This window comes from Sciurus vulgaris, assembly GCF_902686455.1.
Source record: "Sciurus vulgaris genome assembly, chromosome: 5".
NCBI lineage: Eukaryota > Metazoa > Chordata > Mammalia > Rodentia > Sciuridae > Sciurus > Sciurus vulgaris.
In genome coordinates this window covers 39,010,692-39,030,006 of record NC_136465.1, presented here as the reverse complement: position 1 = coordinate 39,030,006, position 19,315 = coordinate 39,010,692, and the positions used below count along the sequence as shown (strand labels likewise).

Sequence of the window (19,315 nt, the reverse complement as noted above, 5' to 3'; positions counted from 1 at the left end):
ACACACACACACACACACACACACACACACACACACACACCCTGTGCACTCTAGGTGACCAAACTAGCTTACTATAGGCACCATTCACTAAGACCAAGATCTGCCTTCTCTCAAGATCCCAAGTTCTGGGTCTTATTCAATGATGTTCTCAACAAAATGCTTGTTTCATGTTATATTTTCTTTTCTATTTTTTTTTCTTTTTTCTTTTTTTTTGGTACTAGAGATTGAACTTAGAGATACTTTACACCAATTCACATCCCAGCCCTTTAAACTTTTTTTTTTTTAATTTTGAGACAGAGTCTCACTAAGTTGCTGAGGCTGGCCTCAAACTTGTGATCCTTCTGCCTCAGCCTCCTGAGTTGCTGGGATTACAGGCATGCACCTCTGTGCCTAGCATTTTATATTTAAGACTACACTATCCACAAATGTGATAGTAAGTCAGACAGTTAAGTATTTTTCTGGTGTAGGGAAAATGTTTACCTATTATTTGATTATTTCTTGAGACAATCTCTTAATCTGATGATTTTTAAGTATGTTTTTATTGAAGCATTGGATTGAAAATAACTGGCTTCTACTACTTTAAGTCACTTCAGTGATTTTTAAAACACACATTTCTAGGACCAAGACATTTTAGTTCAGTAGGTCTGGCCTGTGACCTAAGAGTCAGGAGATCCTGATGAAGCTGGTCTTTTAACTCATTTGAGGATCCAGTGAGATATTTTGGCTTTTTGCACATATCTGATATCAGTTTGAAAAATGACTGACTTTTCCCATAATGAAATAAACACTCTTACTTTTTCTCTGGCTCATTAGTTGAACTTGCTGGAAGAAAACTGAATAGCAAACACCTGGGGTGGAACGTGCACATCATCCGACAGTGCTCGGCATCTGGGCTGTACAAGGCAGTGATATCCCCACCTCTGAAGAAAGTATTGTGGTATAGATGAGTCAGGCAGCCTGTGATATAATCATCAAGATTAATGTGGAATGACTGTAAATAATAATCAGAACAGAAATATATTGTGTCCTTAACCTTCTTACTTCTTCTAGTGACTACTCAAGATGTTTATAGCATGACTTTAATTATAGAAGTAGAATGGAACATACTAAGGAAATTATTTAAACAGCATATAATGCTATTTACATAATAAATAACATTAGAAGTACTTCTGTATAAAGATTTCAATTATTGTTAATCATACAATAATTTGCAGATCAAATATCCCCCATAAAATATACTAACTTGATTTCTCCCTATGCCTAACAATGCTATGAAAATAAGCCCTAAATACAATGATATTTGATCTATTTTCAAACTTTCAAAACAAACATCTCCCTAGATACAACTCTGTAAGGGAAGCTTCAACCAGGCTTTATTTTCTGCATCTGACATTTTTTTTTTTTTTTTTTTTTTTAGAAAGAAATTAAGTAACTGGTTCTCAGAGTGTACAGATTTGCCCAAGATCTACAGCTAATTAATGTCCTGGGACGTAAATGGAGCCTTTCTAATTTCAAATCTTATTTCCCTTTTCTAGCATGCAATGTTAAATGTTGTTCTCAACTACACTTAATTCAAGAAAATTGTTTTTTTTTAATTTTTAAATTAATTTTTATTGAATTTCTAGCAAGATAATTTTTAGATAGTTTAAGCAAATGCATGCATATACTAAATCAAAAATAAATTTTGAACCACTTGCTATTTGGAGTTAATCACAGCTCTTAATTACTTTGCACCCCATATATTACTAGAGAATTGTCTGTACTGGCTTTCCCGTCTGAATTTGGATTCACCTTGAAAGACCCAGTTCAAATTCTGCTTAATAAGCTATCCTGCTCAGGTAGTGCATCCATTTTACTTAATCAACTTTCAGTTAACCAAGCAATATTCCAGTGGCCACTGTCTACAACCTAGCGCAGTAGTCACTCTTCAATTTAAATAGTGTGTATTTTTGTGTTGCCTTTCAGAGAACAGGCAGCTCAGACAACATGTATTTCCTTAGATTTTAACATTTTCTTTGTACCATCCTATCCTGTCTGGGGACTCTGGCCCTGAGACCCATTTGACAACCTAAACCAGCTAGATTCCTTCTTTTCCTCTTAGCATTATGGCTAAGAAGCTTATCCCTTGGGTAAGGTCTATATTTGGAAGAAACATAAATCTCTTCAGGTGAAAGTTCTGGGAATACAAGTCCCCAAGTGTGTATACCTAGATTTTGTACATACACAAAACACCAAGTAGTTGGCCCAGGAGCAATGCTAGCTATAAAGAGCCTTGATGTTTAGACTTTTGGTGTTTTGGCTTATTCTTAATTATCAAGCAATCACGCCATCTTGATCGCAAGGTACAAATTATAACCAACACTGAGAGTTCCCATTCTACAGTTGAGTCTTTGTGAACAGCCATGTGGTCAGATGATAGAAGGGTAACTAGGAATGTATCAACTTTGGAGCTAAACGGAAAGAAAGTTCTAGTAGGTATCCTGTCCATCCTCTAGTTATCATGGCTTTCATAGTTTTCACATGTCCCTGGACATAGAGCAGGTTATTTGGTCTTGTTGAAAAAAAAAAAAAATTACATAATCAATGGAGAGAAGCAAAGCACTCTAACTTTAAAAAAAAAAAAATAGGTGACAAATATAACACAATAACCTACCAAAGAAATAAAAGTGACTAGTAAGTATGTGAACAATGATAAGAATCACAAATTCATATAAGGTAAAAAAATTAGGTGTCAATTTACCCATAAGGTTAGCAAAGAGTCAAAATTAAAGAACCAGTGTTTGCATATTGATTTTGTTTGCAAGTGATAGAAAAATTAGTTCAAAGTGGCTTGGATACAAATGACATTTATTGGTTCAGATGCCAAAAAGCACATGGTAAATCTGGCTTTAGGAGTAGTTGTATAATATATTAAATGGATAATAACATCAGTACACAATTTGTCTACATCAGTTTGCTCTGTTTTGTAGTGGTATCATTGATCTCATTAGCGGCCTTATTTCTAGGTCTGAGCCAAAGTGTTATTAAAAGACTTTGGCTCTGATTGGGTCATTGCAGTCAGCAGGATGTGTGTACTTCCTGATTCAGGTCTTGCTGGGGCATAAGCAGAAGCAATGTCACCAGAAACACATGGACCAAAACTGGGAGGCAGCAGGTCTCCAGAAATAAATCAGGCTACTGTTTAACAAAAGGTCACAATATGTCAGGTTACAAAGCTACAGATGCTTATTAGAGTTGACCTAAGCAGACAATCGAGCATTCACACATGCCAGTGGAAAGAACTTACTAGAAAATTACCCTATGGAATATAATTTCATGATACATGTCATTAAGGCCTTTAAAATATTCACCTTTGTATCTAGTTCTTCTATTTCCCTCTGATTTTTTTTTTTGTGGGGGGGGATACCAAGGATCAAACTCAGGAGCCCTCAACCACTGAGCCACATCCCCAGGCCTATTTTGCATTTTATTTAGAGACAGCCTGTCTCAATGAGTTTCTTAGCACCTTGCTTTTGCTGAGGCTGGCTTTGAACTCTTGATCCTCCTGCCTCAGCCTCCCCAGCCTATGTGATTACAGGCGTGCACCACCATGCCCAGCAATTTCCCAAAATTTAACCTGCAGAAATAATCAAATATCTGTGTGAGAATGTGCATTCAAAATACTGTGAAAAGGAAAGGGTACCAACAAGTGTGATATGTATTTATTTGAATTAAATGTAGCTATAAATGTCAAAGTTAAAGAGTATTTGTAATTAATAACACCTTTGCAAAATGTGTAAATAAACACAAGTAGAAAACTATCTGAAAGGCTAAACAAAAAATTTTAACAATGGCTATTTCTGCATTTAGGGACAACATGCTATATACAGTTTCTCATTTTCTGTGAATTTATGCCTCCAATTTTCCTTACATAATCATAATTTTAAATTTTTTATTAGTGCTTTATAGTTATATACAGTAATTGGGTTCATCCTGACAAACATGATTTTTTTTTTTTTTTTTTTTTTTTTGGTACTGCAGACTGTACTCAGAATACTACTGAGCTTCATTCAGAGCTACTCCCTACCCCTTTTAAAATTTTAAGACAGGGTCTCACTAAGTTGCTTAGGGCCTAGCAAAGTTGCTGAGGCTGGTTTTGAACTTACATTCTTCCTGCCTCAGTCTCTTGAGCTTGTGGGATTTGGTTTCATACCATGCCTGGCTTGATTTTTTAATTTGTTTTCCAGAAAAATAAAATTGAAGTGATCAAGATCCATAGTATCTCCGACTTATCCTCCTTCACATGATTAATTTGGTTTTTACATGGCAATGATTATGGTATAGAAATGTAGTTAGGGGTTGAGGGAAAGATGAAGAGTCAGTGTGACTTAGAGTTTTTTTTTTTTTTAAGTTTATCCTGAAAAAAATAGTTTCTCATTACAAATATAAATCTTACCCAGAGGTATTTATCATAGCCACACATCTAAGAGATCAATAAAAAACCTTAGAGTGATCATCTAAAGTCATCATAGACTCAGAATCTACCCCTAATGGTAACCCAGAGAATATTTCACTCAGCAATGACTAATGAAAAAGATCCAAAGTCATTCTGCAAGTTAAGGGAATAGGTAAAGAAAGAAATTATATCAAAACATGGTGTTGAAAACTGTGGTATATATATACAATGGAATATTACTCAGCCATAAAGAAGAATAAAATTATGGCATTTGCTGGTAAATGGATAAAGCTGGAAAATATCATGCTAAGTGAAATAGGCCAAGCCCAAAAAACCAAAGGCCAAAAGTTTTCTCTGATAAGTGGATGAGGATATATAATGAGGTGGGGTGGTGGGGGGAAGAGAAGAATGGAGGAACTTTGGACAGTGTAGAGGAAAATGGGGTGAGAGGGGGTGGGGGACAGAAAGATAGTAGAATGAAACAGACAGTATTACCCTATGTACATGTATGATTACACGAATGGTGTGAATGTACATTGTGTACAACCATAGAAATGAATGTACCCCATTTGTGTACAATGAATCAGAATGCAGTTTGTAAAAATTTAAAAAATTAATAAAAAAAGAAAACTATTCAGCTAGAGTATCAAAGGTATGTTTTAGTAAGTTAACTTTAAACCATTTCTGAAATGGTTCCCTAGTAGCTTAGAGTAAAACCATGTACCATGTACCTATCAGACACTTGGTTGGACTCAGATACTATACACTGCCCAGTACTCTTTTTTATTTTTAATGGTAAAAATAAAAATAGAAGTCTAATTGTTCATTTTGAGATCTTCTTTGTAAAGATTCAGCTCCAAACAGAAGCTTTTCTAGCACCTGCTCTAAGACATCTCATTTCCGGTCTCCTCCCCCTGATAAATCGTGTATGTTAAGGAGAACATTTCTGGGAAGAGGTTCTTGCCTCCAAACATTAATAGGATAATTCTCCTGAATTATCAGGGGCTGCCTCCTTCTTCAAACCTGTATATTCCATACCTTTCTCTAGGATGGTATGATTTGCTCTCTCACACACCCTTAACTTTACCCTTAACTTGTGGATAATCTACTTACCACAGGAAACTGAAGTAAACAAGCAAATGAAGTAAGCAACTTGCTTGAATGAAAACATCCTAAAAACAACAATGCATACATGTCTGTTAGTTTGGGACCATATCTAACACATTTAACACAAACATTAATCTTAGTTGATACAGATTTTCTTGTAACTGTCTGAATTATAAACCAAAGCACAAAATTATCAATAGAGAGCCAAAACTTTTTTAAAGTTTTGTGGATTTTTTTGTTTGGTTGGTTGGTTTTACTTTTTATCTCTAGGAATTTGGAAAATCTTATAATGCTTCCCAAGATAGAGAATTGAAACCTTTAGATTATTTTTGTTCATTTTTCACCTCTGTTGCTAATAATTTTGAAAAGGGAATTGATAGAGAAGAATTAAACCATTGTTAACCTCTTGACTTAAATAAAAAGAAATTTATCATAATACCAATTATACCAATCCAAAATCTATATGTATTAAAATCGTAAAGCCCCTTTAAAAAGTTAAACCAATCAAATACTGTCTTTGATTTTAAAGTGTTATGTGTTTAAATATTTCCACATACAAGAGCATCTTTTCTTTCTAGACTTTCTACGTACTCAGAAAATTAGAACACAAACTAGTAGATTCTTTGTAAAATAGAATAAGAAGTATACTTCAGAAACAACACTATTTGGAGGCAATCAGAATAATAGAAATTTGCTACCTGAAAGCCCAATTGCTTCTGTGGTTCTGGAGATGAGGGAGTCTCTTGCCACTTAAAACTGAACAGTCCTCTAGCTGTTCTAATGTGGCACTGCAGGCAATATTTGCTTGGCTTCAATATTGACTCTGGGTTGCTGCCAACACTTTCAACTTTTTGTCCTGTCAATATAATCCCTGAACACCCTATTCCTGTGTTCAGCTACTTAATATATTAACTATTTCATAGAGAAATATCAACAAGATGGCAGAATAGGAATTTCTGTCACTCATTCCCTTGAAAAAAAAACTCAGTTTGAACAACAACCCAAGCACGAAAATACCTTCCCAAGAGCTAAGGAATCTAGATGAGAGGTTAAAGTATCTGGTTGAATGACAGAAACGACAAAAAGGAAAGTGTGGGAAGGACAGTCCTCTGAATGAAGGAACGATAATAAGGCGTATACCCACAGATTCCAGCACCGAGCTTGTTCCAGTAAATCCCAGGACCAGGGCAGCCACTGCCCCCAGGATCTAGACAGGCACCTGCAAACCTAACCTCTAGGCCAACACAGGGGCCTAGCAGCCCCAGCCTTATCTCAGCCTAGGAAGACCCTGGGGCTCCAGACACCAACATGACCCCCACAGATCTAGACTTCAGGCCTACCCCAGCTCCAAACCTGTCCCCATGACTCCAGACTCCAGACCAGTCCCAGTAGACCCAGCTGCCAGGCCCACTCCAGTGGACCCCGTAGAAATCTGTGGACTCAGACACAGATCCATCCCCATGGACCTGGGGATCTGGTCAAAGCTTGACCTCAGAGTCAAGTGAAGTCTCAGGCTCAAGACTCATCCTAGAGTCAGGTCAGCCCTCAAGTCAGTCCTTAAACACAGGATCCTGGCAGCCCCACTAAGCCTGGTACCCAGTCATGCTCTTATGGACACAGTGACCAGGCCCACCCCAGTGGTGCCAGGCTAGCCTCTGTGGACCTAAGATCTAGACCCACTCCTGCAGACCTAGGCACCAGGCTAGCCTCCCTGACTTGAGTAGCAAGCCTGCCCAAGAAGCCTATCAGAAAGCCCACCCAGAATCTCTGTATGAGTTAAGGATTAACGGCTTTCTTTGCTAAAGTGAATTTGTAAAGTCTAAAATAGATGCTTACTTCTTCAAATGTGCAGACACCAATGTGGAGTTCAACAAAGAAAGAATCAGCAAGCTCTGAGACAGTTCATTTGAAATTAGCCAGAGGAACGAAAAGAAAAATATGTCTACTACAGAATGAAGAAGGACTAAAGGGCTTATAAAAAACAATTGAGAAAATTTGTATACATTCTAAGAGTCCCAGAAGGAGCAGAGAAAGAAAAAGTGGTAGAATGCTTATTTAAAGAAATAATGAAAATAAAATCTCAAATGTGAAGAAGGAATATCCAGATCCATGAATCCCAAAGAAATCCAAATAGATGTAAATATAAAGACATGTGCACCAAATACACATTATAATCAAATTATTAAAAGTCAAAGACAAAGAGAATGTTGAAAGCAGCAAGACACACAACTTGACACATACAAAGATATCTCTGTAAACTATCTGGGGAATTCTTAGCAGAAATCTCCCAGGTCAGAAGAGAATATCTTTTTTCCTTTTTTCACAATAGTGAAAAATTGTTATACATTAAGTAGAAACTATGCTTCCAATATTGAACCTTGAACTTTTCTCAAGCTAGAAATATGAGGTATAATAATCCCTTGTGATGCTGAGAAGCAGTTATGAGATCACCAGGGTAAACAACCAACAATCTACAATGTATCATGTAGTTAAGCAGTGATGTTTGGTAGGTTAGGTGATTGGATACAATTTTGGTTTGTGATTTTTACAATTTATGATGATGAGTTAATTGTGACATATCCCATTTTAAGTCAGGAGCATCTGTACTGAAAGGAAAAAAATCCCTGCCAAACAAGAATATTATCAGCAAAGCTAACTTTCAAAGGTGAGATAAAGATTTTTCCAAATGGAAGTTATTGTCACTTGACTTGCCTTGCAAATATGCTAAAGGGAGTTCACAAGTTGAAACAAAAGGACACTAAGAAAATAAAAACATATGATTGAATAAAACTCAGTAGAAAGCTAAGAATATGGCCAAATTCAAAATACTGAACTACTGCAGTGGTTGTGTGAAAATAAATTTTAACTCTAGTATAAAAGCTAAAAGACCAAATATTAGAAATAACAATAGTTATAATAATTTGGTAATGGCTACTACATATATATGCATATATATATGATATGAACAGCATAAAATGTGAGAGTAACAATTTAAAATGTAGAGTGTATGTACACAGAAGTTAAGCTATTATCAGCCTAAAATAGGTTATACCTATAAGATAAACATGAAAAAAAACCTTTAATAGATCCATGAAAGATAAGAATCAAAGCATAGAAGTATAAAAAAATCAAAATCACAAAGAAGGATAAAGAAGCAAAGGAAATACAAAACAGAAAACAAATAAAATGGGCAGTACTAAGTTGTTACATATCAATCATCACGTTAAATGGAAATGGATTAAATTCCATATCAAAAGATGTAGAGTGACTGAATGTATTTTTTAAAAAAAGCAAGATCCAATTATATAATGTATACCAGAGACTAACTTTAGGTATAATGAAATACATAGTCTGGAAATGAAGGGATGGAAAAATATTACACTTAAATGGCAACCAAAAGAGAGAAGAGGTTGTCATTCTTTATCAGACAAAATAAAGTTAAATCAAAAAATGTTACAAGAGACATGGTCATGAAGGTAGTCTCCATTATGCATAGTTTTGCTTTCTGTGGTTTCAGTTAAACCTGGTCAACTTCAGTCTGAAAATATTAAATGGAGGATTCTAGAAACAAACAATTCATAAGCTTTAATTTGCATGCCGTTGTGAGTAGTGTAATGAAATTTCACATCATCACACTTTGACCCACCTGGGATGTGAATCTCCCTGTGTCCAGCATATCCATGCTGTATGAATTACACATTTTTAATCACATCTCAGCCAAGGTTGTCAGATCAACTGTCATGAGATCTCAGTGTTAGCAACACAAAACAGACTGAGGCACAATGCATCAAGAGAATGAAGTACAAAAATTATATGATTATCTGAATTATATGGTTATCTTTCACATGGAATATAAAAAGAGTAGAAGTCAATGAAGCAATGAAAATGGCGGTTTTCAGGGTCTGGGGAGTGGAAAGAATGAGATGATGTTGGCCAAAGGATACAAAGTTTCAATTTGCAGGATGAATAAATTGGGAGACTAATTATACTGTGACTATAATTAATAGCATTGCATTGTACATATAAAATTTGCTAGACAGTAGATCTTGCCACTCCCCATACTCAAATGATAATGGTGTGAGATGATGGTTATTTTAATTAGCTTGGTTGTGGTAATCATTTCACAACATTCAAGTACATCAAAATATCATGTTGTCTACTATAAATATATACATTTTTTATTTGTAAATTATACATCAAAAAATGGTGGGAAATTTGGGCATGGTGGTGCACTCCTGTAATCCCCCTGCCCAAGGACAAGGGCCAGGGATGTGGTTCAGTGGTTAAGCAGCCCTCCATTCAATCCCTAATACAAAAACAAAACAAAACAAAACAAAACAAAACAAAAACCAACAAAAAGGAAAATGCATTAAAATGCTGAACTCAGAAAAAAATATATTTCATGTTAAAACCACACAACTCATGCAGAGGTTTCCTTTAAAAAAAAAAAAAAACATTTATAGCATTTCCAATTATTTGAGGGCATGCAGCTAAAATCTCATCTAATATTTTTATTTCTTCCCATGTGAGTTGCCTGAATCCTGAATAAGGGGTGAGTATAGATAGCTCTCACTAGAGGAATATTTTAACAAATAATGTCTTTGTCTTTCTATGCCCTACCCAAAGAATGACATATCACCACAATTTTAGATCTGTTTAATTTTTATTGAAGCATATAATTATGCAAAATAGTGGGATTTTTTGTTCCATATTTGTACATGTACATAACACAGTTTGATGAATTTAGTTCTCCAGTACTTTACATTTCCCTTCCCACCTCCTTCCCTCCAGTCCTCTTTCTCTATTCTACTGCTCTCCATTTATTGTCATGAGATTAGCTCTCTTTCCCTCTCCCTTTTTTCTTTCTAAAGAAAATGTGAGAGAAAACATACAGCCTTTGACTTTTGAAGTCTGGTTTACTTCATTTAACATCATGTTCATCCATTTTCCTAACAATGACATAATTTTATTCTTTATTGCTAAATAAAATTCCACTGCATTATAGGTGTATGTGCATGTATATAATTTTCTTTATCCATTTATTTGCTGATGGACACCTAAGCTGGTTTCATAATTTGTCCATTGTGAATTGTCTTGCTATAAATGTGGATATATGTATATATCACTATAGTATGCTGATTTTATTTTGTTTGGATAAATACTGAAGAATGGTATAGTTGAGTCATATGGTGGTTTTATTCCCAGTTTTTTTAGGAACTCCATACCGATTTCCCTAATGGTTGTCCTAATTTACAATCCTACTAGCAGTGTATAATTGTTCCCTTTTCTCCAAATTCCCACTAGCAAGTCTTATTTTTATTCCTGATGACTACCTTTCTAACTGAATTGAGATGGACTCTCAATGTAGTTATAACTTATATTTCTCTAATTGCTAAAGATGTACATTTTTCATAAATTTGTTGACCATTTGTATTTCTTCTTTTGAGAAGTGTCTGTTTAATTCATTTGTACATTTTTTGTTTGGGTTATTTGTGGGGTTTTTTTTGGTTCTTTATATATTAATCGTCTGTTGGAATAGTAGCCAGCACAATTTTTCTCCCATTCTGTATGCTCTCTGCTCATGCTTTTATTTGCTTCCTTTGCTGTGTAGAAGCTTTATAATTTGCTGCTACTCTAATTATTATTTTCCAAATTTTAAGAGTCCTCTTGAGGAAGTTATTGCCTATGCCTATATATCAGAGTGTTGACCCTACACTTTCTTTCAGTAGTTGCAAAATTTCTGGTAATTCCTAGGTCTTCGATCCATTTTGAGTTGACTTTTGTGCAGGATGAAAGATAGTTTCATTCTTCTACATATGAATATCTAGTTGCTCCAGTAACATTTCTTTAAAAGCCTTCTTTTTCTTCAATTTATGATTTTGACATCTTTGTTAAGGATCAGATTACTATAACTCTGTGGATTTGTCTCTGCATCTTCTATGGATTCTCAGATGAATTCTACTAGACCTTTAAAGAATTATGCCAATGCTCCTCAAATTATTCCATGACATGGAAAGAGATGTAACACTTATGAATTTATTCTATGAAACCAGTATCACCCTCATACCCAAACCAGATAAGGGCACATCAAGGAAGGAAGACTACAGACCAATATCTCTGATAAAGATAGATGCAAAAATTTTTAATAAAATATTATCAATCTGCATTCAAAAGCACATTAAGAAGATTTTTACCTCATGATCAAGTTTGATTCATTTGGGGATACAACAATGGTTCAACACAAAAATCAATAAATGTAATTCACCACATAAATAGATTAAGGACAAAAAACACATATTTATCTCAATAGATGAGGAAAAAGTCTTTGACAAAATTTGGTACACATTCATGTTAAAAACATTGAATAAAATGGGTGATATAAGGACCTTACCTCAATATCATAAAGGCTGTATATAACAAACTCAAAATCAAAATCACATTTATTGGGGAAGAACTAGAAGTATTTCTCATAAAATCTGGAATGAGACAAGGTCATTCACTCTCACCATTTCTATTCAATATAGTACTTGAATTTTGAGCCAGAGCAATCAGGCAAGAAAAGAAAATTAAAGAGGTATAAACAAGAAAGGAATAGTCACTGTATTACTCTGATTTCATGCATAGAAGATTTATAAAGCTCCACCAGAAGATAATAAACAAATCATAAAAGTAGCAATATATGAAATCAACACACAAAAATGAGTAGCTTTCCTATACACCAATAGTGAGTCTGCTAAAGAGTAAACCAGGAAAACAAATCCATTTGCAGCAGCTTCAAAACAAAATAAACAAAACCCACAAATGAAACAAAACAAAACAAAAACCTAGGAATAAATCTAACCAAGGAGTTGAAAATTACAATGAAAATTATAAAACACTGAAGGAAGAAATGAAAGAAGACACTAGAAGATGGAAAGACCTCCTATGTTCACACATAGGCAGAATTAATATTGTTAAAATGTTCATATTACCAAAAGTGATCTACAGATTCAATGCAATCCCCATCAAAATATCAATGTCATTCTTTATAGAACTAGGAAAAACAATTCTAAAACTCACACGGAAGAATAAAAGACCCAGAACAGTCAAAGTGAAACAGACATACGGATGATGCTAGAAGCATAATGATAATCTGATTTTAAATTATACTGCAGAGCTACAGTAACAAAAACAGCATGTAGTGTCATGAAGACAGAAGTACAGACTAATGAAATTTCTGATTTCTAAGCAACATGATTGACATTAAGTCTCCTGCTACCTAGTTCAGGAAATGAAATCTATCATATCAGGACAGATAAACCAGTCATAGACCAAATCTGGTCCAGCACTTGTTTTTGTAAATAAAGATTTTTTGGCACACAGTCATGTGGGCTCATTTATTTATTATCTACACATGCTTTAACTGTATAACTGAAGAACTAGAGGTCACAGCAGAGACTGAATGACCTACAAAGCCAAAAATGATTTACTATCTGTCTCTTCACAGATCAAGTTGGTTGAAACCTGCTTATAGCACTTTGCATAGTCGAGACTTTCCTGTTAGGATTCCTTGACTTGGAGGAAATGTGAAGATTTTCCAGACAGACTGCTTCTGCTCAGGGAGATGTTTTATTTTTAGGAAAATGCTTTGTAAAATACTGAAATACACTTCTTTGCAACTTCTAACCTTCAGTCCTAGAGTTACCTACTAGACATGTGAAATAATTTATTCCCCTTATTTATGCTTTTAAAAATATTTGAAACCATAATCACATGCCCACTAAATCTCCTCTTGTTTTCATTCTTCACAATTGTAGTGCATCATTCTAACCTGTAAATTAGATTTGGAGAGAGTTGATTCATAAATGTTTTATGTATATTACCGGAATTGTAGAGCTATATTTATTAGAAATGTAAGGTAATGTTACCAACAAAATATTTTTGGATGCAATGAAGAAGCATATTTAAATGAGTGCTGTGCTGCCTTTCAGATTCAAATTATTAACTGGTATATTAACAACCAGCAAAAAGAGAACCCTCTGCTCTGTACGGTATGAAAGAATGTGGATTTTGGATCTCATCTGTGACCAGGCTTAATAACAACAACAAAAATATATGATTGGGACAAAAAGCACCTTGTGTACAAAGCACAGCAAAAACTCTCAGAGATTATTTCCCTAAAAATGAGATTAAAGATTTTTAACCTACTTAAACTTAGTTCTATGTTTAGTTTGCATTTTTCTTACAATAAAACAGTCATATAATAAAAACTAAAAATTCCCTTGTGGATTCAGAAAAAACAAAATCAATTAAATTGAAAAGAGGCATGGACAGAGTTCTAAAATGTTACCTCGGATTTCTCACTTTAGGTTGGTCTTGTTTGTTTGTCATTTTCGGAATCTCAGAGTGCTGGGGACTCGAACCCAGGCCTCGGGCATGAGGAGCAGGCACTCTACGAGATGGGCTATATGGCCTGCATGGACTTCCCACTTTAATTCTGGGGACTTTCAATACAATGAGATATCACAGCTGGTCATGATGACGTTACCTGATTAAAATAATTTTGGAGATGTAATTACGATTACTACTCAGTTGACTTTGATCAAGTGGAGACTATCTGGGTGGACCTAAACTCATCACGTGAGCCCTTCAAAAACAGAGTTGTTTGTGGTTTGTTTTTGTTTTTGTTTTTGTTTTTTTGTCCCTGCTCTTGTGATAATGAGAAACCAGAGAAATCAAAAGATTGAGAGGGTCTGGGTAGCAGGGAAGTTCTCCAGTGACAGTTTTGAGATGGAGGGGACCATGGAGCAAGGACCCGAGAGTGATCTCTGAATACTTTCAACAAACTGAGGAAACCTGGAGGACTTGTCTCCAGAACCTTCCTTCAATCCTTCTCTGCCTCCAGTTCTCTTCACTTTCCCCCTCTTCCTGGACCAGGGTTGTTCCAGGCAATATAGGCACACTTCAGTCAGACCTCTGCTCAAACGACCTCCCAAAGCAGCACGTCTTTAGAAATGTTTACTTGAAAGTTGCTCCCCTGTCTCTACCACACTTCACTTCTCTTCACAGATCTTGTCGCTGCCTGGCAACATCTCACTATCTGCTCCTGTCTATATTTTTTGTCTGCTACCCCTCATCTTTAGCTCCCTGCTGTTAGGACTGGGGCTTGGTTTATTTTCTTGCCTACAGAGTCCTGAATAGAACATGGCAGTTGTCCATTGAATGAGAGTGAAATGATGAATAAAGAAGCAAGTGAATAAGTAATTAAATGTTCTTTAAAAAAAAAAAGAAAAACAGACTGAGGACAGATGGTCCCTTTACCCACAATTGTAGGTCATCTGATTCAAAGGAAGAGTCACAATTGTGCTTTAAGATTAGCTGCTTGTCTTAGATGAACTGAAAATGGTTCTCATACTAAAAAGAGCCAGCATGGCCCAAACTGCTGAATGTTCCTTTATTGCTGCTCTTCTGCTCTTTTAAAAATCACTTTTTATAGCATATGCTACTTCGAAGAATATTTCTTAAACAACAAATAAAAACAGTATATGTTTATGGTATACAACTATGATATATATATATATAATATATATGTACACACTGCCAAATGATTAAATTAATCCAGTTAACTTCTGGCTCCTAACTTACTTACCATTTTTTTTTTTTTTTTTTTTTGTGGTGAGAACATTTAAGATCTACTCTTCAGAACTTTCAAGTAAACATTATTATTAGCCATAGTTACCATGCTCTATAATAGACCTCCAAAACTCATTCATTCTCTGTAACTGAAATTTCATACTCTTTGACAAACATCTTCCCATTTATTTCACTGGGTCCAAGGGGCAGGCCTGAAGTCTTGACCTCTGAAGTTGGCCTGTCTCTAGAATGAACTTGGCACCTGTACCCCTGGGAATGGTCCTGGTACCTGATTCTAAGTGTGCAAGCCTTGGACCTTGCTCATCCAGAACTTGCCTAGATCCCAGGTTTGTAGGGAGGACTGAAATGTCTGTCCTGAGGGGTTAGCCTGTGCCAGGGTATATTGATACAGGCCGGGACCCTGAGTTCAGTGGAGCCTAGAGCTGTGGGGACTAGCCTGGAGCCAAGGTCTAGATTGGCATTAGAGTTGCAGGGGCCAGTCTGAAGCTAGGTACTGCTGAAAAGATGGTGTGAGTTGAGGGTGGGCCTAGAGATTGTGTCCCTGGAGGAGGGACTAAGTTCTGGGGTTGTAGGTCTCCTGAGTGCCCTTTGTGGGAGGAGATGTCTTTCTAGGTTCTATCCATTTGCATCTATATGAGAGCCTGCATCTCTGGATTTTAAAAACAATGGATTTTGGTAGTAACTAGCCAACATCAGTTGCAACATTAAGAATTATTGATGATAGTATTATTGAGGCATAGAAGGCTGATAAAACTGAAGCACAATCAACTCCTATGATGATGTGGTCATATGAAAAAAATTGATTATGCTTGAATGGTCTAAAAGTCTTAATTTACTTTATCTCCAGCAATATAAAAGTTAAAAGTTAAGATCAACTTGAGTAAAAAGAGGCATAGTCTGCAAGTACAACATAGTTTTATAAAAGAGCTAATTTTCTATAGGCACTCACATAGCTACATACTATTCACTATTCAGCAAAAATGGGTGTTTTAAAATTTTACAGTCCTGTGTTCCTTAATGAGAGGGATATGCTCTGAGAAATGGGTTAGGCAATTTTGTCAAATAGAGAGTACTTACCCCATGTTAGAGCTTTACATTACATATATATGTATATATGGCTAAAACATATATATATATGTTTATATATAATGTTTATAAATAATGTTTATATATATGTTTATATATATGTATATATATGTCATATATGTGTGTGTGTGTGTGTGTATATATGATATGGTGTATACACATATATTCTATTGTTGGTAAAGCCATCATTTATAGGATCATGGAGAGTACTATCCAGCTCTAGACCTAAGTTACTATGCATCTTGTATATGAGCAAAACAACATAAAATTAAGTTAAGCACAAGAGAAACAGTAAGTGTAAGATAGTGGAGGCTGCTATCAGCATGGTATGGCACACTATTTTACAGTAAACTTTTTTTTTTCTTTCAGTGCTGGGGATTAAACCCAGGAATTCATACATGTTAGGAAGCACTCTGACACTGAGCTATATCACCTGCACAAGCTTACTTTCCTTTTTAGTAGAAGGAGTACTCTCTAAAATAATGCTTAAAAGTATAATAAATATATAAACCAGTAGCATGGTCATTTATTCTATTTTAATTAAATAATTTTGATACTGGGGATTTAACTCAGGGTTGCCTTACCACTGAGACACATCCCAGCCCTTTTTGTTTTTTATTTTGTGACCAGGTCTTGTTAAGTTGCTTAGGACCTTGCTAAGTTGCTGAGGCTGGCCTTGAATTTGCCATCCTCCTGCTTCAACCTCCCTAGTGGATGGGACTTCAGATGTCCAACACTGTATCCGGTTAGCATAGACATTTCTTGTCAAGTATTATATGCAGTACATAACTGTATTACTTTTACGTGACTGGCAGTGCAGATTTGTTTACAACAGCCTCACCACAAACATGTAAGTGATGCCTTGTGCTCTGGCATTGTGAAGGCTATGACGTCAGCAGGCAATAGGGATTTTTCATTTTCTTTATAATATTATGGGACCACCATTATGTAGATGATCTGCTATTAACCAACACATTGTTCTAAGTATGTTAAAGTCAAAAAACATTCTAGAAATATGACAATCAAGTCTAAATATGATAATTTATCTTCCTGATAGGATATGTGCTCTCTATATGCCCCTTATAGAAAAAAGAAGAAAAAGAAAAGGGCTATCAAAGTGTTATTTATATAGAAATATATTTCAGTATAGCCTCTATTTCTATGACACATAAATTGATTAGTATCAGGAAAGATAAGAATCAACAAATGTAAATACTGAATATTAACAAAAAGAAAGAAAAGGGTAAAGAGCAGGAAATATAATTATGGAAGAAAGAAAATGCAAAAACTGTATCTCCTGATATCAAAAGAACAGAAGTAGAAACAACTAAAGATCTGAGCTCAGTAAAATTTGAATTTGGCCCAAGAAATCAAAAAAATAATCATTTGGTTACTTTCTAGAGAAGAAACTGAAGACAGGGTGCAACAGGTCCATTGTTAGTAATTATAAATAAGAAGAATGGAGGAACTTTAGATTTCATAGAGGGAAATGAGAGGGAGCGGGTATGAAAAATGGTGGAATGAGACAGACATCATTACCCTACATACAAGTATGATTACACAAATGGTATGAATCTGCATCATGCACAACCATAGAAATGAAATGATGTACCCCATTTGTGTACAATGAATCAAAATGCAGTCTGTAAAAATAAAAAAATAAATAAAAGGATACTCTGAATTCTTAGTAATTATTTTAGATGGTAACTAATCATTAAAACAATTTTGTTATATCTTAAAGCAAAAGCTAAAGACATTGAGGAACTTGAAAATCTTGATTTCTAGTTGTGTGCTTTTAATGATATCTTTTGAAGTTTTCAGATTTCCAGCTTTATTCTTCAGTTTCACTGGAGTACAACCTGACATAAACTGTCCCCTCTCAGAGCTTGAGGCTGATCAGAAACATAAAGTTAAGTTTAAATTTGGTTAAAAAAAAGAGAGAGAGAGATTTGTCCCAGAAACTTGGATATAGATATCCAGAAGGAAAACCAGAATGAACCTAGTTTAATTAGAGGAGGAAAAGAATGAATGAGTAGTCTGGTGGAGCTAAGGATGGTGTAAATTGTATTCTCAAATGAAGCTCTGTATTTTTATTTGTCTAATCTCTAGAAAAGAAATTCTGTATTTTCTTAGATACTATTACATTAAAATGGTTAGCAGTCATATGAACTGATAATCCAGCATAGAGAACAGTTACGGAAATGCAAAGAGAAAATAGGGTGAAGACCCAACATCATATCCCAAGAATGAATCCCTTTCTTCATCCTACTGAACTGACAAACCCTGAGTTGCTTTGTTTCTAAGTAAAAGACCACCAACTTGGGTAAAATGGCAGTTTATTGGCTCCTGGCTTCCAAGGTAGTGCTGAACAACTGAACAGAGGGCAGGACAGACATACAGCTGAACCTTAGCATCACCTGGAACCCAGGACTCAAACTCTTCTAGGATTCTCTCCATTTCTTTTCTCTGGGTCTTCTCTTCTCCTCACTTGCTGTCTCCTAGCAGCTGCTCCAGAGGTTCAACTGCCGGTTCATCCTGAGCCTCATGACCTAAAGTTTCCACCAAAGAATATTAACCGCCTCTTTTCCCCAATCCCAGCTGGTACAACCCAAGGGGAGCACCCTTATTTGGTGTTTTTTGGGTCGATCAGTTTAAGCTGGGAAAGTGGGATCACCTAAGGACATGAGATCTCCAAATAAACCACATTGGTACAGTATATATATGTTGGGGAAGCAAAAGAATGAGGAGAATAGAGGAAGAGGAGGGATTTATCCTAGGACTGTCCTTAAAATTAAAGTATGCTGTTCCTCGGGAAAGAAGGTTTATAGGCAGACTAAAAAAATTTAAATGTATATATAAGGCACTCCATTAGATGCTAAAGAGAAAAATATTTTTGTTATTCTAGAAGCATTCTAGGGTGAAAGTTGATTTTTTTTTTTTTTTTGATTGGCATCTCTTGTGATTGGCATCTCTTGGTTCAGTAATTGACATTCCTCAGTTGTCTGCGACAAAAAAAAGTGGACCTTCTCAATAGTCCTTCATCAGGAGAGGTTT

At 35.4% G+C, this 19,315-nt stretch overlaps 1 protein-coding gene across 1 annotated transcript in view; it reads right to left on the bottom strand.

The window, feature by feature from the left end:
- Nucleotides 1-6,327, bottom strand: part of KLKB1 (kallikrein B1) — a 30,826-nt gene extending 24,499 nt beyond the window's left edge. The window contains exons 1-3 of the mRNA XM_079142342.1: nucleotides 6,241-6,327; nucleotides 5,549-5,607; nucleotides 795-957 (exon numbers count right to left, since the gene is read on the bottom strand). Of these exons, the coding sequence (XP_078998468.1) occupies nucleotides 795-957; nucleotides 5,549-5,606 (221 nt within the window). The 5' untranslated portion in view covers nucleotide 5,607; nucleotides 6,241-6,327. The remainder of the gene's footprint in view (nucleotides 1-794; nucleotides 958-5,548; nucleotides 5,608-6,240) is intronic.
- Between the last annotated feature and the right edge of the window lie 12,988 nt (nucleotides 6,328-19,315).